This window comes from Taudactylus pleione, unplaced genomic scaffold, assembly GCF_031769625.1.
Source record: "Taudactylus pleione unplaced genomic scaffold, aTauple2 ptg000689l, whole genome shotgun sequence".
NCBI classification, from domain to species: Eukaryota; Metazoa; Chordata; class Amphibia; order Anura; family Myobatrachidae; genus Taudactylus; species Taudactylus pleione.
Genome location: NW_028285091.1, coordinates 1,410,694 through 1,434,174, shown reverse-complemented (window position 1 = coordinate 1,434,174; position 23,481 = coordinate 1,410,694). Strand labels below are relative to the sequence as shown.

Sequence of the window (23,481 nt, the reverse complement as noted above, 5' to 3'; positions counted from 1 at the left end):
AACAGGAAATCTTATTGACGCAAAGAGGTTATCTTTAATTCTCAAGTTTTCCAGTGGAAGGTGCTGCCACCTAGTTTTATATTTGTATGCAAGCAAGAAACAGACAGACATTTTTATTATAGTTATTGGTGCTTGGCAAAAGAACATGTCTTGGCAGTGTTAATAAGGGGCCTATGTTTCAACAATTGCAAATTTCATATCATGGCATAATAAATTATATTAGTTCATTATTTTCTCTGATATCTGCAGCAGTACCCTGTTGCTAAATTGCCCTGGTACCTAAATATTGCAGCAATACAGTTGTATTCAGGAGATTGACCTGCATACCTTAATATACTGTAGCGGCCCCTAATACCCCTTTTCCACCTAAATTCCGGGTCTGACCCGGAGTTGGAACAGAGTTCCTATCCGAATCAGACCCGGAATTTTGCCGGCGCCAACTCGGGATATTCCCGAGTCAGCGCCGCTCACACCGCAGTCGGGTCTGTATAGACCCGGCTTTTGCGGAGTGAAAGTGGACGCTTGGAGATGACGTCATCTCCAAGCGCCACTGAAGCAGGACCAATCGGCCGGCTAGCAGCGCACTCCAGGTCATCGTGACCTGGAGTGCGCTGTTCCCATAGCAGGGTTTCACGGGCTACGCCCGTGTTAAACCCTGCTAGTTACCTGGGTTGGATTGCCGGGACACTCGACCCGGCGATCCAACCCTCTGCCCTTTTACACCAGGGAGCTGCCCGGGTTAACCCTTCAAAAACCCGGGTTTTAGCTCCGGTGTAAAAGGGGTATAAATGGGAAAGTCAGTTTTTCTATATAAAGTGTAATTAAATATAAAACAAGTTTAATTAAGTACATCCATTTGGTGTTTTCCCCTTCTTAGTTACAAATAATGATCTATTCATAAGGACTGTATTCTAATAAACAGGCTACAGCTATACAATATTTGGGGGTCTATTTACTAAGCAGTGTTAGGAGACAGGGTGAAAAGTGATAAGGTGCCAGCCAATCAGCTCCCAACTGTCATCTCACAGGCTGTGTTTGAAAAATGGCAGTTAGGAGCTGATTGGCTGGTACCTTATCACTTTTCACCCTGTCTGTCCCCCCCCCCCTCCCAGGAGTCTTCTGGACGGGGAATGCAAGTGGCCACTGTAAAGGGCGGGAGGTATATTGACATTATGGCCCTGCCCTCATGGTGCATTTCCCAATCACGCCATCATCCCCCAATCACTCCTATTTCCATACCTCCCAACATGACCCGCTCCAGGAGGGACACAATGCTCTGGTCCTGGACTTCCCTGGTAATTTATGGTTGGTGGCGGCTCCAGAGGTTGGGCAGCAGCACAGTCCAAAATTCAAATAGGGGAGTCACACCAACTGCCAGTGAGTCCCAGCCAGTGATGTTTGGCAGCGTGTGAAATGACAGTTGGTGTGACTCCCCTATTTAACTTTTGAACTGCGCTGCAGCCCAACCTCTTACCAGGGTAGTCCAGGACCAGAGCATTGTGTCCCTCCTGGAGAGGGTCATGTTGGGAGGTATGATATTTCCCTAGCAAGTGGGAGTAATCCAGGAGACTCCCCAAGATTTAGGAGTCTCCTGGATGTTCTGCGAGAATAGCCAAGTACGGCTTCCAACAATATAAAGCCTACTGTAAGTATGTATTGTATGACTGTTTATTATATGAGATTCTATGTGGCTGCAAACGAAAATAGGCGGTTGGGGGTTACATCTGGGGGTTTAGGGTCCGATTCAGAGGTGAAAAACTGCACGCAATGCTGGTATGTTCACAGATGGGCGATGTTGGAAGTACAGCACAGGCGTCCCGATGGTTACCGCAGGGACACACAGAATGAATTTGGATGCTAGAGCTGTGGATATCAGTAGGTGTTCCTGTGAGGTAACAGGGGGGTGACTGGCCACGCTGATAGCGTCTGCATCTAAAGACACAGCAGCGCTGATGTAGAACGACATGTTCAGATAGAGGAGGTGCACCTGCCATACGGCCTAAGAGAAGTCTTTAGATGGAACTTGGTAAATCAAACAGCTCAGAGGCCCCCATAGAAACCAATGGGGACTACTTTTGCGGTCGGAATATATATATCGGAGATATCTTATGCAATCACGCCTTGGTACATTTAGGGAATTCTTAATATGAGCTGGTACTCCCAGAAAACGTTTCTTTTTTCCCGGGAATATCCTGCAAATCATCTTTAAATATGTTGCATAGGGTCATCACCATTTCGGTGAATTTAGGGCCCGATTCCGAGATGTACGCCGATTACGCGATTGTTTGCCATTGCGCATGCGTGAAAGCTGTATTGTGCATGCACAGCGATTGTTTTGCGATTATGCCCCAACAGAGGATCCATTCACAAAGTGAGCGACGGGTACTTAGCGTTTTGGGGGAGGTAACGTGGGTGTCACGACCAGGGCTGACAGGCTGAGGAGATCACAGTCCTTACCAGTCCGGGCGCTCTGGCCGGGGGCCCAGGATCCCGGAGGTCAGCACTGGGCACATTGGGGTTTCCGGAGGGTGAGGAGAGCATTCTGGAGACAGATGAGAGTGAGACTGGCAGCGCTTCCACGCTGTAAACAGCTGGGTGGCGCCATCTTGGATTTGGGTCAGGTGACTGGTTGGGCCAATCCAGTCACAGCATGTCCTGGGAGTTCTTTTGGTACTAAAGGGCTGTCTGGAAGTCCTTTAGTTGCCAGTGCAACGTGTTACACAGCGTATGCTGTGTGCTAGTTCTCTGTGCTCCTATTCATGTCAGTGCTATTGTTTGCAGTTCCAGGTAGTTATCCACCGCTATGTTTTGTTCCATATCCTGCCTCGTACCTCTCCAACTCCTGGTTGCTAGAGCGTGTCTCCCTGAGTCCCCGGTTCATTGTGTTCCGCTGGTGTCTCTACAGCTGTATTCTTGCTCCATGTGCACCATAGTACTCCCTACTATAAAGTCTGCTTCATTTCATCCTTTACCATTCATGAATTATAACCCTCTGAGACCGGCTGCATTCCAATACCAAAAGGCGATCCTACGGACACCATCCGATTCCACCCCAGGTCCAATCTCTAATCAAGTTGTGACAGGGGGGTAGCTAGGCAAACGCAGGTGTCTGACTGTGTAAACGCCGTTTCATGGGCGTGCATAAATTAGCTTTTGCTATCTTCTTTGCAGCATGAGAGCTCGAGGCGTGTCATGAGAGCCGCAGTGTTTGAGGAAAGTCAGACTTGCCGCATGTACTGCATGGCTGGCCGATCTGCATCAATGTTACCAATGCTGATGCTGTTGTACGTCGTCGGACAAGATTCCGATATTTACGCTAATGCAATCGCAGCTGCATTCTCTCACGGATCACAGTTGATTAAATATGGTAATGCCTTCCAAAGCACAGTGACGCCCACCGCTGGCTTCTCACATCCGTCCAACGATGTGCAATAGCGTAAACATCGGTACCATTGACTCACATCGGGCAGTCACAAAGCCTCTAAGTCAAGTCTGACCTGCCGCAAACACTGCGCCTCTCCTGCCACGCAGGGAGCTCTCATGCTGCGCTGGAGAACGCAATCACTAATTTATACATGCCCATGAAACGGCGTTTAAACGGTCCGACACGCCTGCATTTTTCTAACCACCCCGTTACCACCCTCAAATGATGACTACCTGTCACTCACTCTGTGAGTGGTTCCTCTGTACGAGCGTATTCGCCGTGCAATCGCTTCACATGCGCAGTTTGGCTTTCGCATTTGTGCACAATTGCAAACAATTGCTCCGTCTGCGTAAATATTGGCTTTGCGAAAATCTTTGAATCAGGCCCACTGTGTGTACTTTTTCTATAGGTTTTTTTTGAACGATTTAACTATAACGACATCGTTGTCGTTCAAAAAATCGTTCAATGTAAAACAATAAACGATTATCGTTCATGCAAATTCACGTTTGTCGATTATAGTTCAGTCAGACTGGCCAACTGAACGATTTTCAATAGAAGTTGCAACATTTTTCCTTCAACACACAGGAAATCTTGAAAAAGTTAACAAAAATAGTTTTACAAAGTAGTTGGTTTTACTTTTGATAATCGTTCATCGGTTTACACTAAAACATTTTGCACCTTTAAGGTGCGTACACACACAACAATTTTTTGAACGATTTAACTATAACGTCATAATCGTTCAAAAAATCGTTCAGTGTAAAACGAGCGATTATCGTTCATGCGCGTTCACGTTTGTCGATTGTAGTTCAGTCAGACTGGCCAACTGAATGATTTTCAATTGAAGTTGCAACATTTTTCCATCAACACACAGAAAATCGTTAATTATGTATAGTAAAACCAACTACTTTGTAAAAGGATTTTCGTTCACTTTTTCAAGGGAAAAACTGAACGAAAATTGTTCATTACTTACATTGTTGTGTGTGTACGCACCATTAGAATTAGGTGAATTGTTGAATCATATATTTGAAGTACTTTAAATAGTCTGTTGTGGATATGTCCTGGGTCATATTGACCACTGTTATATATTATTACTCACATACTGCTAGCAACTGTACAATCCTGTTGTTGATTTGAGGGGTGACGCATCGCTCCTCTCTTTTATTCTTCGCTATTTCTAGTGTTTAGTGTTTACTTTAACCCCTAATTAGGGATGTGCAGGCTCGGATAGGTTCGAGTTTGCACGTTGAGTTCGGATTTTTCCCTCCAAAAAAACGGAACTCAGAAAGAGGCTAAACGTCATCTTACATGGACGAACATCATCATAGCCTCTTTCTGAGTTCCGTTTTTTTGGAGGGAAAAATCCGAACTCAACGTGCAAACTCGAACCTATCCGAGCCTGCACATCCCTACCCCTAATATTCATTTTTATTAATGCCTGATTCAACGTAATAGTGGCCGAATTTCCAACGTGACTAATTGCACTTTCTTTCCCAAAAATGTTCTATACTCTGACAACAAAAACTATACATTACACACCAGAATATACTTTATTAATACCAAAAGTATACTAAACAAAAATATTCACACGTCAATGAAAAACCAAAATTCAAATATTCACAACTTTATTTTCAGCACCACAGTAGCCAAATGCTGTATAGGTCCATTTTATTCTAATGAGTAACCCTGAGTTAGCTTATACAGTGTGGCATATTTCTGTATAGTGGTTTATCTCTCACTCCTAGAGGTCATAATAATTGTAGTGGATGACATCCTAGAGGTCTCTACCGTCATCAAATGCTGGTTGAAAGAAGTTGATGATGACCTGATCTAATGGTAGGCACAAGATGCAGTCACCATGTCGGCAATCATGTTGACACAATGAAAAGTACTCTCTCTCTCTCTCTGTGTTGGGAGCACTAGATCCTAATATTGTATGTAGTTTAAACATAACTTTTATTTAGAAATTCATTAAAATATTATATAAAGACATAGAACTTTAGAACATGAGGTTAATGAAGATAGTAAGGGCGCATTATGCCCAATATAGATAACGAAATAAATAGATATTAGGTGGCAGTAAACAGACATCACTGTTATATAGGGGACATCCCCTGATACAATATAACAATATTAGTGCATTATCCCAAATCAGTTATTGCACGATAACGTCACAAATTATTAAATGTGAGTCAACAGGTACATATCAAATGAACACAAAAGGTGTGAAAAATCGCCTTATGTATCAAATAAATATTGTGCAAATTTGCATAGTCAAGTACATGTCGTATAGATGTATAAAGTGTGCAAAATTGCATAGATATAATACAAAAGTGCAAAAGTTGCAAAAACTTGATACATGATAAACACAAGTTTGATGTGCAGATTACTTGATATATATATATGTATAATTATATATATATATATATATCCAAAAAATAATGTGCAAAATCGCATATTCAAATATACATATAACCGTGATTTCATTAGTTGATTTACTTAGCCAGCCAGAGAGAACAGTTGTAGGCTGGTCGATATTTCCCAATGTGAGTGACCAATTGAAAAAGCTACTTCTGGTGAAACTTGCATGTCTTGGGACACATCAGGGTCAATCCAGTGCACAGGACTGACCCTCCTCTACAACAACCTCATTTTGCTACACTGAGTGACATCACAAGTATTTTTTCCTACCTATACCGCTTTTATACCTAAATTCCAGGTCTGACCCGGAGGTTGGAACAGGGGGCCTGATTCAGAGCCGAACGCTCTGACCAGAGCGCTCGCTCTGAATCAGGGCCCTCCTCCATGAAAATGGAGCGGCCTCCTGACCGCTCGCATAGCTGTGGGTGACCACCCACAGCATATGCAAGCGTCCATGATGATGATTGGGCTTGCAACGGAGACCCTGCTGTAGGGTCTCGCTGCCGCAAGCCCTGGAGTGATTTTGGCTCCATCAGAGCCAAAATCACTCCCACTGACATCACTAGTGATGTCAGTGGGGCCGGCTTCAGACGGTAGGCGTTCCCATGGGAATGCCTCCGTCTGACAGCATGCCCACCAAAGGGGGCATGCTGTCAATCAACATCGACAGCACGCCCCCTTTGGTGCGAGACCCGGGTCTCGCGCATGCGCACGACGGAGTTCCCTCCGTCGCGCGCATGCGCAGTGGGGGAACATTGACCCGCTTGCGAGCATCCTGCACTCGCGAGCGGGTCTGAATGACCCCCAGGGTTCCAAACCGACTCAGACCCGGAATCCTGAGCCGACACCGTCACACCGGAGCCAGGGTCTGCAGTGGCCTGGCTCTTCCGACGTGTGTAAGTGGACGCTTGGAGAGGATGTCATCTCCAAGCGCCACTGAAGCCGGCCAATCGGCAGGCATGAGGCGCGCTCCAGGTCATCGTGGCCCGGATCGTGCAGTTTACACTGCAAGGTTTCACGGGTCATTCCCATGTTAAACCCTGCAAGTTACCTGGGTTGGATTGTCGGGTCACACCACCCGGGGATCCAACCGTTTCCTCTTACACCAAGGAGTAATCTGCACATCAATCTCATGTTTATCTGGTATAAAGTGTCTGCGACTTTTGCACACATGTATTAGATCTATGCACTTTTGCACATTTACTCCATCTATATGCCATATACAATATTTATTTGATATGCGGTTTTGAACACCTGTTGTGTTCATTTGATATGTACCTGTTGACACATTTTAATAATTAGTGACATTGTCATGGAATAACCGATTTGGGATAATATCCCTAATATTGTTATATGTATCAGGGGATTTTCCCCATATAACAGGGATATCTGTTTATTATCGCCTCATGGGGTCTATGTACTAAGCCTTAGAGAGGTAAGTGGCCAGAAAGTATCAACCAATCAGCTGCTAACTGCCATTATTCAAAAACAACCTGTAAAGTGATAGGAGCTGATTGATTGGTCCTAATCATGGGAGGCATGGCCACGCCCCTTTAGGAGAAAATACCTTGTCGTGCTGCGTGCCGGGGAGGTGGGCACTGTGAGCCCCTCAGCCCGATGCAAATCCAAGGGAGGGGGCGATCAGTGTGATCACTCCCCCTCTTACAGGCAGAGAAGAGGAGCATGTGCTGGGCTGCTGACATATAAGAGGGAGGGGGGGGGGGGGCGGCGTTGGACCCTGGCCCCCCCGCTGGGCTCCTCCAACAAGGATTATCCAGGACTCCCCGTCAGCTGACCGCCAGACACCGCTGGAGCCACCAAACAAGGTATGTAACAGCTGGACCATGAGGAACATTTTGTATACATTCTAATCATGCCGACATTCCATCAGTGTTGTCAAAATATACCCAGCCCGGTCGGCATAACCCAGTCTATTTGCTAGAGACTGTTATCGTGAAAAAAATAGGTATTTAATTATAAACTTATTTATTTTTAGATATAACTTATCTTGTAACACCTTTTCCTTTTGCATAAACTTCATATAACTAGCGTTGGGTACATTGTATCGACATTCACTGTGTCCACAGTGACTCTGTCGACATGACCAAGACGCTGCCAGGTTCCCGGCACGGGTGTAGTGTTACAATAGCCGCATGGTCAAAATGCTCAAAGTAAGTTTAAACAAAAGTATTACACTCGTATCTGGATCCCGGCACTGGCCTTGTCTTGCCGACATAGTCGCTGTCGACAAGCTGACCGCATACCTCTAAGACCACAAATTTTGTTCATTTTCTGTGGAAAATTGCCTTACAGGGAGCAAGCTATAAGTTACAGCTGAAGGTTCGCTGGTGAACGGACTGGTGTCTACGGAGGTCCGAGGTGCATGAAAACCCTTTGCCGCATTCGGAGCATGAATGCGGCCTATCTCCATTGTGGATCCTTTGGTGCCTAACCAGGGCCGACTTAAACGAGAAACATTTCCCGCAATCAGTACAAGAAAATGGTTTCTCTCCAGTGTGGACCGTCAAATGTCTGACGAGCTCCGACTTACAAGCGAAGCCTTTCCCACACCCAAAACAAGAGAAAATGGCGCCTCCTTGGTGGATGACCCTCTGGTGTTTGGAAAGGCCCGCTTTTCTTCTAAAGCACTTCCCACAGTCCGAACAAATGAAGGGACTGTGCCTGAGGTGTCTGCTCTGATGCTGCAGATAGCGCTCGCTGCTATAGAAACATTCCCCGCAATCGGGGCAAGTAAAAGACTTCTCTTCGGCGTTACCGCTCTGAGCTTTGCCAGCCTTTGGGTCATCGCCAGCATACTCTCCGTTTCCCGAGCCCGCACTTGCCTTACTGTCTGTATGCGTTTCCTCATGCAATACAAGGTAAGCCTTTGAAATAAAACTTTTCCTGCATACGGGACACTGGAACAGTTTCTGCACCGTGTGCGTCTTCTGATGCGTAGCCAGGCCTGAGCGGCTGAAGAAACATCTCCTACATTGGGAGCAGGAGTACGGCCTCTTGATGTGAACTATCTGGTGTGTAACAAGTTCTAATTTACTGATAAAACGTTCTCCGCAATGCTGGCATTTAAATGGCTTCTCTCCGGCCTGCGCAGATTTATGGTTAGGCGGGATCCGGCTGTTGTCGCATGGAAACGATTTTGCTGGACGTGGCTTTTCGTGGTGTGTGGCCAGGTTTGACCGAGCAAACCTGGATTCAGGCTGGGTATGTAGACTCTGATGTTTAATAAGTCCTGACTCACTGGTGAAATGTTTCTCACACTCTGAGCAGGCGAATGTCCTGTCTGTGTTCTGCGGTGGATTGGGGCACGGATAAACTGGCTTATTAGGTCGGTTAAAATCACTTTTAGGCTTTCCCAACACATCCTTACATTTTGCCTTTATATTAACAGTCCAGCTATATGGTTCCCCAGTAATGGTGTATTGTGTCGGTTTACCATCTGTGGGTGTATAACGGTCAGTGTCTGTGACAATTCCTTCTTCGAGTTGCATTAATTCGTCATGAATAGGAACAGCTGTATATTGCGTGTTATCTGTGGGTTTATGAATGTCTAAGTCTACGCCATCTACTTTTTTACATAACACGGATTCCTCCTTAATAGGTGCAGATGTATTTTGTCTATGATTTGTTGGTCTATATATATTTTTGCCATTGTACGAGACCGATTCCTCCTTTATACGAGCAGATGTATACTGTGTATGACCTGTGGGTTTGTAAAGGTCAGTGTCTGTGAGGGTTCCTCCATCACATAAGACTGGTTCCTCCTTAATATCGGTAAATGGATATTGTGTATTATCCTTGGGTGTATTAATGTCAGTACCGGTGAGATTTTCGTCGTCACATGTGACAGAGTGCTCGTTCTTATTTCTGGTTGTGTTTGCGTCGGATGTTGGCGACATTGCAATGGCACTTTGATCATCTAATGTGCACCCCGATGAAGAATCATTGGTTCCAAACCCTCTACGTAGGTCATCGACTTGATGCAAATCTGTTCAAAACAAAAAGCATTATCTTAGTAAATAATTTCAATTTTACGGGTGTGGTATAACAGATCTACATGAAAAGGGTCGACAATGTCTAGAGACTTTTTTTTGTTTGTTTTCTAACCCTAATCCTCCCCTACGTGCCTAACCCTACCTCCTGGTGCCTAACCCTAACCGTCTCTTCTAGTGCCTAACCCTAATCCTCCCCTACGTGCCTAACCCTAAACTTGGTGCCTAACCCTAACCCTCCCTCCTGGTGCCTGACCCTAACCGTCTCTTCTAGTGCCTAACCCTAATCCTCCGGAAAGTGCCTAACTATAACCGTCGGGGGTAAGTGCCTAACCCTCCCTCCTGGTGCCTAACTATAACCGTCGGGGTAAGTGCCTAACCCTAAAAAAAAAAAGTGTCAACCATTTTCATGTTGACCCTTTGTACCAGTCGACCTTTAGTACGTTGACATTTTGTCCCTGTAGAACTACTGTCTGTCTAACATTTGGTGTCTATCTAGACATTGTCAACCTTTTTCATGTAGATTTATAGTCCGGATACAGAATTTTACATAGACTAATGTGATATATATACCCATGTATAATTATAATGTTTCTTAAGTGAACTTCTTACCCAGTGATGTGAGGGGCCGGTGATTCTCCAGCATGACGTCCTTGTACAGATCCCTGTGTCCTTCTAAATACTCCCACTCCTCCATGGAGAGATAGACAGTGACATCCTGACACCTTATAGGAACCTGACACACACAATGATACAGTCATCACCCAGACACAGCCCCTGGTGTTACTGTATAATGTCCCATTCCCAGCAGTCACCTCTCCAGTCATCACCCAGACACAGCCCCTGGTGTTACTGTATAATGTCCCATTCCCAGCAGTCACCTCTCCAGTCATCACCCAGACACATCCCCTGATGTTACTGTATAATGTCCCATTCCCAGCAGTCACCTCTCCAGTCATCACCCAGACACATCCCCTGATGTTACTGTATAATGTCCCATTCCCAGCAGTCACCTCTCCAGTCATCACCCAGACACATCCCCTGGTGTTACTGTATAATGTCCCATTCCCAGCAGTCACCTCTCCAGTCATCACCCATACACATCCCCTGGTGTTACTGTATAATGTCCCATTCCCAGCAGTCACCTCTCCAGTCATCACCCAGACAGCCCCTGGTGTTACTGTATAATGTCCCATTCCCAGCAGTCACCTCTCCAGTCATCACCCAGACACAGCCCCTGGTGTTACTGTATAGTGTCCCATTCCCAGCAGTCACCTCTCCAGTCATCACCCAGACACATCCCCTGGTGTTACTGTATAATGTCCCATTCCCAGCAGTCACCTCTGCAGTCATCACCCAGACACATCCCCTGGTGTTACTGTATAATGTCCCATTCCCAGAAGTCACCTCTCCAGTCGTCACCCAGACACAGCCCCTGGTGTTACTGTATAATGTCCCATTCCCAGAAGTCACCTCTCCAGTCGTCACCCAGACACAGCCCCTGGTGTTACGGTATAATGTCCCATTCCCAGCAGTCACCTCTCCAGTCAGCAGCTGAATGATCTTGTTGGTGAGTTCCAGGATATTCTGGTCATTGTCTCTCTCAGATACCAGTGAGTGAGGTGGGGTCTCCGTGATGGGGCTCTGGGTCTGGCTCCTGCTCCCTCCTCCTGACACACGGGTGCGGCTGCTCCTGGTTGTTGCACACACACTACACTCTTGCTCAGCAACGTAATCCTATTTATTCAAGAATCACAAATGAATACAACTATACAGAATTGTAACTTTGAGAGCACCTGTCAGTGTGGCATTCCCAGAATCGCTCACCTTTCCAGTCAGCTGGTAGATTATCCTCAGGGTCAGATTTAATATAGCCTCAGTCACGTGACTCCGGTTCTTGTCCATTTTTGAGAAGCCAGTCGGATGGTCTACATAGGATGCGTTCACACTGACGGGTCTCCTCTTCACATAACCTTTCTGACAGGCACCAACTTTCACGTTCCTCACAGTATACCTCTATCAGGCAGATAAGAAACTCCTGGACAGGAGAGGAGATACAAGCTTTTATATATTAATGCACAATATGTACTATACGTGTCGGATAGGAATTACAATCAGCTACAATGTGTATTATATCTGAACGTCAAGCATAAAACTAGCTGCAATGGGAATAAGTTGCACTACACTTAACTAATAGAAATAAAAACAACTGTATGTTTTGTCTGACAGGAACAAAACCTATTTCAATGTACATAGTGTCTATTACATGTGACCGACAGTGATATTATCACATGGTATTATATGTGACTTTGTGAAATTAAACTAGTCTCAGGGGCAGTAGCGTAAGTTCATCTGAAATGCCTGGAGGCAAGTTGTCCCCCCCGAATATGTGACTAAGGGCCGAATTCAATTAGGCTGCGATGACCCATTTTCGGCTAAACTTATTAGCTGATGACGTCATTTTCGCCGATTCCACTTCGCCCCGTATTCAATTATTCCGACTTTTCGCCGGTGAGAAAAGTTTGCACCTTGTAAACAACGGAAAAGTTTCGTCTATGAATACCCAGAGGAAAAAAAAGTGCAGAATTGGGGTTTTGGTGTGCAAAATTGCGGCAACCCCCATAAACCTTTTTTTACACCCCCCCTTGACGCTAATTGCGTCAAAAAATGCTAAAAAAAAAAATACACACAAGACACCCCAAAAAAGCACTTTGAAAAAGTGTGCAAAAAAAAAATCCAAGTGGTGGTACAAAATCAAAAACTAGCGCAATAGCCTTTGGGGAGGGGGTCTGGAAGTATGGGGGTGGTGTAGTTTTGATTGCAGGTGCTTGACTTTACCAACTTCAAAATATGCTAGCACCCATTTTCATGTACCCCAAATTTGATGGAACTACCCCTGTCCCAAAGATGCTAAATAGCGCCCACTGAGACCATTCAAAGACCCCAAATACCTACAGCAGGGCTATTAGGGGGTACCCATAGTGAACCCCCATGTCAGAGCATCTTTTGGGGGGTATCAGGGCTGATTTCCCCAAAAATTACAGCACTTTTCGCTCATTTCATTCTCGCCGGGTCCCGTTTTTGCCGATTTGGAATTGAATACGGGGATACGCGCGCGATAAGTTTTCGCCTGCAAAACCTCCGATGACGGCGAAAAGTACGGCAACGGACTTTTCGCTTCAAATTGAATACAGGCCTATATTTCTATTAGGCCTATTTACTAAAGTAAATTTGCAGGATATCCCCCCCAAAACACCCGTTTTCGGTTTAGGGAATCATCTAAATGTGTCTGCATTTCGGAGACTGGCCCCGGTAGCCGACACGATCTCAAGGTGGCGTTAGCTGCTGTTCCTATGGTCTACAGATTGCAAAAAGTATCAGGAGTATCGGTATGCTAACCCTCCCCCTCTCCATACCCTGACCCCCCCCCCCCTCTTTGGTGCCTACCCCAACCCTCCCCCTCTAGTGCCTGAACCTAACCTCCCCTTCCCCGCACCCTAAACCTAACCCTGCCCCCTTAGTGCCTAACCCTAATCTTCCACCTACTGCCTAACCCCTAACCCTCTGCCCAACCCCGCTGCTTACCTTCAGTATCCCGGCGATTGGGATGCCGGCGCTGGGATTCTGAGCGACGTCGGGATTTTGGCGCCAGTAATATGAGCGTCGGGATGTCGAATGCATCCCCATGGGTAATATGAACGTCACATGCGGAACACATCCCCATGCAAAGCTATACAGCTCTCCCATCGTATACCAGAGACACAAGATAAGGGATAATATTGTAGCATTGTCTATTATAAAGATGGGGACTGCACTGTGGAATGTAATGTATGTATGTATGTAGAGTGACCTCAACTACAGCCCTGGGGTTAATTAGGAGTATATACAGCTATGCATTAGGCACAGGTAAGATAGTGACCTGTATAGTGCAATTAGCATGAGGCTTAAGCTGGGTACACCCTGGCCGATATATTGGCCGATCAATTGATCGGCCAATATATATGCTGCACATCGGCCAGTGTGTACCGACGATATGTCTGTGGAACGATGTCGTTCACAGACATAATGCATTGGCTGTGCTGCAGAGCCGATGGACATATATGTCTAGAGATATATCTGTCCATCAGCAAGTATGTACGGGCGATCAGCTACCGGGACCCACGGCTCCCGCATAAGATGACGGTCGTTCAGTATGTATGAACGACCATCATCTAAAGATCCATCTGCAGATCACTCGATCTGCAGAAATATCTTTCAGGTGTGTACCCACCTTGAGAGTCCTCCTGGTGGAGGCAAAAACAACCTGATGTGGGTAGGGAGCCCTCCTGATGGAGAAGAAAACCACCTGATGTGGGTAGGGAGCCCTCCTGATGGAGAAGAAAACCACCTGATGTGGGTAGGGAGCCCTCCTGATGGAGAAGAAAACCACCTGATGTGGGTAGGGAGCCCTCCTGATACCCCTGATGGAGAAGAAAACCATCTGATGTGGGTAGGGAGCCCTCCTGATGGAGAAGAAAATCACCTGATGTGGGTAAGGAGCCCTCCTGATACCCCTGATGGAGAAGAAAACCACCTGATGTGGGTAAGGAGCCCTACTGATATCCCTGATGGAGAAGAAAACCACCTGATGTGGGGGTTTTGAGGACTGAGTTTGAGTTAAGATACTGTAAGACTGCCCCTGTGGTGGGACTACAAATCACAAAATGCCCAGTCTACTGCCCATTGCTTCACATGCTCGGGACTATTGCACGGGTCCATGGTTAGAGCTGCTGCCAGGGAGGAGTGGGACGGGGAGTTGTGGGTGAGGGGGCACCGGACGTGTCTCACTGGCATAAGAAGCTGCTGAGGAGCAGTGATACCAATAAGCAGGGACAGGCTATATATAGATAGATGGAAACAGCAGCTGATGGTCTGACATAGAGCCCTCCACCAGTATATGGTTATGGTATCTTCTCAGGTGCCGGGAAGAGGTGCCATGTATTGAGCGGCTGTGACGATACACTCCGGGTACATATTTACAGCCCTAAGTGGGGTAAATATATTGTGGGCGATGGTGGAGGTGCTCCTTCAGTGCTGGCGGCAGGCGCCTCCATTGTCTCCAAAAGTTCTGCCCCTGCTCAGGGGTGTATGTAATAAACTTCGGACAGCAGGCATCGGCGAGTCCAGTTGATTTAAAGTAGCTGTCATTTAATAGGCAAAAGCAGGTTGATTTCGCCCTTTGAATGACTGCCACTTTAAAACATCAGGCAGTCTCACACAGGACTCGCCGATGCCTGCAGTCCGCAGCCCATTACATATATCCTTCAAGCTTTATGTGACCAACATGAACATTACCAATATGTATGTGTATTATCTGATAATAAAACCAGTCCCAGATTGTATGTGAATGACTGGAAAATAACCAGATATGAGGCTGACAGGAATAAAACCAAATTCAATGTGCATTATGTATGTTTGACAGAAACATAATCAGCTCCCATGTATATTATCAGACTCTCTAATACCGTTTTTATACCTAAATTCCCGGCCTGACCCGGAGATTGGAAAAGGGTTCCAAACCGGATCAGGCCCGGAATTTAGCCTGCGCCGACCCAGGAAATTCCCAAGTCGGCGCCGTTCACACCGGAGCCGGGTCTGCAATGACCCGGCTCTTCCAGCGTGAAAGTGGACGCTTGAAGATTACGTCATCAAGAAGCGCCACTGAAATCGGCAGGCATACAGCGTGCTCCTGGTCATCGTGACCCGGATTGCGCCGTTTACACTGCAGGGTTTCATGGGTCATTCCCGTGTTGTACCCTGCAAGTTACTCGACCCGGGAATCCGTCCCTCTCCCTTTTTACACCAAGGAGCTACCCGGGTTAACCCTGCAATAACCCAGGTTTTAGCTGTGGTGTAAAAGGGGTATAACATAACCCCCTTCCACCAGGTACAAAATGTTCTGCTCCTGGACTTCCCACCTAATTTATGAGTGCGGTCACCTGTGGTGAAACACCTGTCTCATCAATTACCTAGTTCAACACAGGTGGCTGCAATCATACATTATCAGGGAAGTACAGGAGCAGAGCAGTGTGACAGGTTCCTCCGTATTCAATTCCAAAACGTTTTCGCCGGCGCGAAAACGCAATGCATTGTAATAGGCGAAATAGATTTGCCTATGAATACAAAAAAAGTGCAGAATTGCGGTTTTGGGGTGCAAAGGTGGGGAAACCACCCTGCACCCTTGGGACAAGTCCCCAAAGGTTAACTGCGTCAAAAAAATGTGCGAAAAAAATGAGGAACACCTGAAAAAATGACTTTGTAAAAGGGGGTAAAAAAGTTAAAAGTTGGGGTACAAACTTAAAAACTAGTGAAATAAGCCCAAATTTGATGGGACTAGTTGTTTTCTCAAAACAAAAATCTACTAAATGTTATTCTTCACCACTTGTGCAAGACACTATATAGAGGCAATTGAAAGCACTTAAGTACCCCAAATAGCTCCAGGGGGGCTAATCGGGGACATCTATAGTGATCACCAATGTTAGTGCATCTTTTGGGGGGTGTCAGGCTGATTTCCCCAAAACTGACAGCACTTTTCGCATGTTCGAGTTGTCGCGTCCTTTGGAATTGAATACGGTGAATAGCGGGGGCGCACACGAAAATTTATCGCGGTTAAAACATGTGAAGTAGGCAAAAAGTGCGGCATGCAAAAAGTACGGGACATTCCACCTGGAATTGAATATGGCCCATAGTGTCTGATAAAAAACAACCAGCTCCCATGCCTACAATGTGTATTATACATGCCCGACCGACACATAACCAGCTCCTATGTATGTAATGTGTAATATAGTGTCTGATAAAAAACAACCAGCTCCCATGCCTACAATGTGTATTATACATGCCCGACCGACACATAACCAGTTCCTATGTATACAATGTGTAATATAGTGTCTGATAAAAAACATAACCAGCTCCCATGCCTACAATGTGTATTATACATGCCCGACCGACACATAACCAGCTCCTATGTATACAATGTGTAATATAGTGCCTGATAAAAAACATAACCAGCTCCCATGCCTACAATGTGTATTATACGTGCAAGACCGAAACATAACCAGCTCCTATGTATATAATGTGTAATATAGTGCCTGATAAAAAACATAACCAGCTCCCATGCCTACAATGTGTAATATACGTGCCCGACCGACACATAACCAGCTCCTATGTATATAATGTGTAATATAGTGTCTGATAAAAAACATAACCAGCTCCCATGCCTACAATGTGTATTATACATGCCCGACCGACACATAACCAGCTCCTATGTATGTAATGTGTAATATAGTGTCTGATAAAAAACAACCAGCTCCCATGCCTACAATGTGTATTATACATGCCCGACCGACACATAACCAGTTCCTATGTATACAATGTGTAATATAGTGTCTGATAAAAAACATAACCAGCTCCCATGCCTACAATGTGTATTATACATGCCCGACCGACACATAACCAGCTCCTATGTATACAATGTGTAATATAGTGTCTGATAAAAAACATAACCAGCTCCCATGCCTACAATGTGTATTATACGTGCAAGACCGAAACATAACCAGCTCCTATGTATATAATGTGTAATATAGTGCCTGATAAAAAACATAACCAGCTCCCATGCCTACAATGTGTAATATACGTGCCCGACCGACACATAACCAGCTCCTATGTATATAATGTGTAATATAGTGTCTGATAAAAAACATAACCAGCTCCCATGCCTACAATGTGTATTATACATGCCCGACCGACACATAACCAGCTCCTATGTATATAATGTGTAATATAGTGCCTGATAAAAAACATAACCAGCTCCCATGCCTACAATGTGTAATATACATGCCCGACCGACACATAACCAGCTCCTATGTATACAATGTGTAATATAGTGTCTGATAAAAAACATAACCAGCTCCCATGCCTACAATGTGTATTATACATGCCCGACCGACACATAACCAGCTCCTATGTATATAATGTGTAATATAGTGCCTGATAAAAAATCATACCCCTTTTACACCACAGCTAAAGCCCGGGTTATTGCAGGGTTAACTCGGGTTGCTGCTGGGTGTGAAAGGGCCCAGTGTTGCAGTCCTGGGTCGAGTGACCCAGTAATCCAACCCAGGGTAGCTTGCAGGGTTTAACATGGGTACGACCCGTGAAACCCTGCAGTGTAAACGGGTAACCCGGGTCATTCGACTTGGGTTCCTTTTACAGCATGGGAACTTCTGGGTTTCTCGGTGCTTGGAGATGATGTCATCTCCAAGCACCAGGAGAAGTGTCCCACTACACCTGTGAGCAGTGTGAACAGCACCGATCTGGGAATAGCCCGGATCTCAACCGTTTTGGAACTGTGTTCCAAACCTTGGGTCAGGTCCGGGACTTAGGTGGAAAACCAGTATTAGTGATGGTATTAGTGATGGTTCTAAACCATTGTTGGCTGAGTGCTGTGCATGCACATACCTACACCATCAGGCCGATGTTCTGAGCTTACAAACATGCTACTGCCGTCCGTATTGTGGCACCATTGCCTTGCCATCAGCCATAACCCATTGATCGTCTCAAAACAGAATACATACAGTGAGCAGCAGTTCTGTAAAAGATTTGATGTAAACCCTGCATTTTACCAGGTACTTTCATCACTGTATTTTATAAGGACATATTGCACTTTTTCTGAATAAATAAAATCCAGTATTTATAATTAGACAATGTCACTCGTCATATGACATATTACTGAATGTATCCCGTATAGGTAGGCTTACCAGTATACAATCGGGAAACCGGCTGGAGACAGGCGCCCAGCATCCCGATCGAAGGGATGCCGGTTGCCGCGAGCGGACAGCCACGGAGGGGGGGGGGGTAGGTTTAGGGCACCCGGGGCGGGGGACTTAGGGTTAGTCACCCCCTCCGGTAGGGTTAGGGTTAGGCACCCCCCGGGGGGGGGACTTAGGGTTAGGCACCCCCCCGGGGGGGGGCTTAGGGTTAGGCACCCCCCCGGGGGGGGGGATTTAGGGATAGGCAGTGGAGAAGGGTGGGATTAGGGTTAGGCACCCCTAAGGATGGTTAGGTTAGTTTGTGCTTACCTTAGGGATGATCGGGATTTCCAGCGCTTTCGGGCTTCCGCTGCCACAGCTGGGAATCGAACCGGCCGGCGGTATTTCATACCGATTCCAGGCTTACCATACTACCCCTTTAAACTGGGACATTCCTGGATTACACAGGTTCTGTGGCTGATTAAAACCAGGTGAAATCCAGGCTTGAAGTCAGCCAGCCACAGAACCTGTGTAATTCATAAGAGTCCCGGTTTAAAGGGATAGTATGGTAAGCCTACGTATAGAAAAAAAAAGGTAAATAACTATCTCCACTATGAATTATATGTCAATAATATTAGAGTGAGATGACTAATAACCACCCCAATGTGTATAAAATGATAATACATAGCTGATAGGAAAATAACCAGTTCCAGTGAGTGTTATATGTAATGAAGTGGAAAATAACCAGCTACAATGTGTATAATGTGTGTCTGGCGTGAAAATAATCAGTTACAAAGTGAATAGTGTATGGTAAATAACTGGCTGCAATGTGTATTATATATGTGACTAATATATGTGATCCACAGCAAAGTACCCAGCTCCAATGTGTGAGATATATGAACACTGCCACCTCTCATATGCGTGTTACTGATAAAAGTAATTAGCTACATGTAAATTATGGATGTGACTGAGACGTCAACCACCACACCCACCTACCTACCTACATAGATTCATTCACATAACTTTCCTATGATGCGAAGCGGGCACACCATCTTGACAGATCCCAATTTTATATCATTGGAGTTCAATACCGAATAATGTATTACAAATCATACCGAACCAGGCTCAGTCTACCTTCTTTGATGTTACAGGGTCCCGGCCGGAAATTAAAACAAATATGATGCACAAGACAAGTGTCATCCGGGTTAATCTGAGTTCTGCTTCCTGTCCTCTAAACCCGACAGACGGTGATGATTGGATTGCTGTGCGTTCCACCTGACTTCCTGGTTGTGCGGTCCACCTGACTTCCTGGTTGTGCGGTCCACCTGACTTCCTGGATATGCGTTCCACCTGACTTCCAGACTGTGTTCTATGAGGCTCAATCAGTAAGGCTTTGGAACGCACAGATGGGAAGCTGTTTGTGTTTAAGATGTCAACGTCCGGGTCAGAAATCAGTAATAATAGGCAGAGAGGACTAAGAGACATTACTGCAGCTGTAAATGGGATAAATCCGGTAATTACTTTGCTTATATTGTGTTAAATATCTGTGTCTTGCTATTTACACCCCATAATACTGACGATTTAATTAGTGATAAGCAATTACCTACCCTCCTCCAACATGACCCCTTCTATCAGGTACAAAATGCTCTGTTCCTGGACTTCCCACCTAATGTATGATTGCACTCACCTGTGTTGAACTAGGTAATTGATGAGACAGGTGTTTCAGCACAGGTGGCTGCAATCTTAAATTAAGAGGGAAGTCCAGGAGCAGAGTATTTTGTACGTAATGGAACGGGTCATGTTGGAGGGTCTGCAATTAGAGCTTTCCGCTCTTGGTAGGACTATGTTTAATGAGATGGGTATGTTGTGTTTGGCCCTACCTTCATTCAACATTCATTTATGCACACTCAGCACCTGATGTACAGCTTGTTAGTGCTGACCTGCCATTGGCCTACCCAATCAATCGCCTACCCTCCAACATGACCCGTTCCATTAGGTACAAAATGCTCTGCTCCTGGACTTCCCACCTAATGTATGATTGCAGACACCTGTGTTGAACTAGGTAATTGATGAGACAGGTGTTTCACCACAGGTGGCTGCAATCATACATTAGGTGGGAAGTCCAGGAGCAGAGCGTTTTGTACCTAATGGAATGGGTCATGTTGGAGGGTCTGCAAATCGATTAATCAAGGTGTAGTGTGCACTGATGTTCTCCGCTATGAAAATACCACAGTGCAGGGATCGGAATCCGGTTTCTGGGAGCCTGGGGCAACTAACTTGTGGGGGTCCCTACCATTAAAAATGGCACTATAATATGGTGGCAATTTTTTGATGTAGCTATATGTGGTGGACCCCGGCTGCCCTGTTGTTAATCCGGCACTGCCAGAGCCAAGGAGGGAATCAATGGAAGCTGGATCACCATTATAACAGGGGGCTGCATTAAGCAGCCCAAGCTTTTATTTTATGATTTCATTTATTTTCTATTTTTACTATAACGGGCGAGCAGCACCAGACTGTACTCTGGACGTCTGGCTGCTGCCCCGTCACCCCTCCACGGCATCATGACACCAAGCCTGTGCTAGGCACACCCAGTGGGGCTCCGAGGGGGACTAACTAGCAGGCTCCCCGGACCCCAGACTGCAGCCCGGAATTCAGAGGCCAAGTAAGGCGGAACCCCGTTCACTGGGACCCGCATTTTAGAGAAGTCTTACCTCCGGTCTCATGAGACTGACCGGAGGTACTGATGTGGACACTGGTGCGCCCACGACTTCACTAGACCATTGGAGTATATAATACACTGGCGCAGGACATATGTAGAGGCCAGGAGACCCGGTCGTTAACGTCAGCAAGGGGAGAAGATGCTCTCCCTGCAGCCCCTCCCCCAGTCCAGGGCGCCATTCCACTGCGGTCCTGGTGTTCCCTGGGTTGCTCCTCCCGCAAGCAAGTCTCCAGGAACGCTGGGTCCAGTCTCCCTGTAGACCTCTCCCATGGGCCAGGTCATACAGCGCTATATCCTACCAGCCACTGCGGTCCGTGTAGTTGATATTAGTGCCCATTGCAGACATGTAATGTTTTTCTGCGTTTGTATGTGACTTGTGCTAGTACTAATCTCTACTCTCTATACTGTCAGCTTATACCTTTCCCTTTATTCTAATATACCCTGACATACTAAGGTATAGAGGGTTCATTGTACCTCACATCTCCTATATAATTGTGAGGGCTATCGCATACTATGTAGCGCGGTTGCTCACTACACACTGCCATATTATACATACTGCAGGGTGTTCACTGCATTGTATCATTCAGTGTATTTTATTATTCTAGTGGCTATGTCTGGCAGAGGAAAGAATAACAAGCAGCCTGATGCTGCTGCTCCAACTTTGGTGTCTTGTAAGTCCTGCTCAGTGGGCTTAGCCCCAGAGGACATCATTCAGGATGGTCTTTGTATTAATTGTTACACAGCCCCAGGCCCCTCAGCCCTGGTGTCTCTCCCTCAGGACACACCCTGGGCTGTCTTTTCACAGATGCTGGCAAAACTTGCGGACCACTTAGCAGTCCCCATGGTAGCTCCCCCTGTGGGATGGCCACAGCAGGTGCTCCCTGCAAATCCTTTGCCTCCCCTATGGGTAGACGTACTGTCTACCTCAGTACAGAGTTTTGCTGATACCTATACGGTTTTTCAGCAAATGCTTCAAAAAGAAAAGCCTTTACCTACTAAACATGCTCTGTTATCCTCCCAGTCCACCCAGTTATCTGATTCTTATATATCAGCTGGGGAGGCAGAAGACTCAGGGCCCGATTCAGACCTGGACGCAAAGCCGCGGACGCATGCTATGGGCGATTGTCGCCTGTCTGCGCATGCATACGCATTGCAGTGCGCGAACCAGTCATTGCGATTGGGAATCATGCACTCTTAGCACAAAGACTGAGCACTACTTTGAGTGACAGCGCCATTTTATGGGTGGTAACGGGAAGGTGCTTGTGAACGGGGGAGTGGAGCTGCAAACGCAGGTGTGTCTGGGCATCAAAATGGAGTTTTATGGGTGTGCATAATTAGCATAGGGAGAAATATGCACAAAGTAGCAGCGCTAAAGTTACAAGTATTATATAAATAGATGTACCAATTTGGATGCAAACATGGTGAAATTGATTCAAAACTGATTTAATAAAAATATTAATGTTGTACATACATACATGCACAATTGATACAATAAAAGTAGATATCAGCTGTAAACTTACAGAACCCTCAGGAGGAAAAGCAGTGGTATATTGTATATGTTGAAAAAGTCACCAATGCTTGTTCCAAGTCATAACACCAGACTTAATGGATGCAGAAAAGTATTATATCTGGACCTCCTTATGTCGTGGGGGCATTGTCCACAAATATCGGGGAACCGCTGGAGGAAAGTGTGCCATGCACAAGTGAAGACTGGAGATACTTCAATTATAAATGATAGATCCTCACCAATGCTGCGATGTGCCTGTAGTAAAGCCTCATCCACTTGTTCCAGAGAGTTTGTCTTGGTAGTGCCAATAAGTGCTGCTATAAGTGAGTCCAGTGCTGGTTCAAGCTGTTCCACATATAAAAGAGGGGGGTTCCTGAGATGAATAGGGGTGAACTACTGACGCGTTTCGCTACTGTAAGCAGCAAAACGCATCAGTTTTTAAACCCTATTCATCTCAGGAGTTTACTGCAAGCACATCGCAGCATTGGTGAGGATCTATCATTTATAATTGAAGTATCTCCAATCTTCACTTGTACATGAGACATTTTCCTCCAGCGGTTCCCCGATATTTGTGGACAGTGCCCCCACAGTATCTAATGAAATCTCTTATCCTTTAT

At 45.9% G+C, this 23,481-nt stretch overlaps 2 protein-coding genes across 4 annotated transcripts in view; one reads left to right on the top strand and one right to left on the bottom strand.

Moving 5' to 3' along the window:
* Positions 1–6,602: 6,602 nt before the first annotated feature.
* LOC148477807 (uncharacterized) lies at positions 6,603–19,835 on the bottom strand. 3 transcript variants are annotated; one of them, XM_088456171.1, is made up of 5 exons: positions 19,773–19,835; positions 11,680–11,890; positions 11,392–11,589; positions 10,465–10,588; positions 6,603–9,848 (listed from the first exon to the last, which is right to left on the bottom strand). In XM_088456171.1, the coding sequence occupies exons 2-5, from the start codon at positions 11,755–11,757 to the stop codon at positions 8,164–8,166; spliced, it is 2,085 nt and encodes a 694-aa protein (XP_088312297.1). In that variant the 5' UTR covers positions 11,758–11,890; positions 19,773–19,835; the 3' UTR covers positions 6,603–8,163. The 3 variants fall into 3 exon arrangements, with proteins under 3 accessions (XP_088312297.1, XP_088312296.1, XP_088312295.1); XM_088456170.1 differs by having other exon boundaries at positions 19,754–19,834; XM_088456169.1 differs by lacking the exon at positions 19,773–19,835 and adding an exon at positions 19,639–19,746.
* A 187-nt stretch (positions 19,836–20,022) lies between these two features.
* Positions 20,023–23,481, top strand: part of LOC148477806 (uncharacterized) — a 51,155-nt gene continuing 47,696 nt past the window's right edge. The window contains exon 1 of the mRNA XM_088456148.1: positions 20,023–20,151. The gene's annotated coding sequence lies outside the window, so the exon portion shown is untranslated. The remainder of the gene's footprint in view (positions 20,152–23,481) is intronic.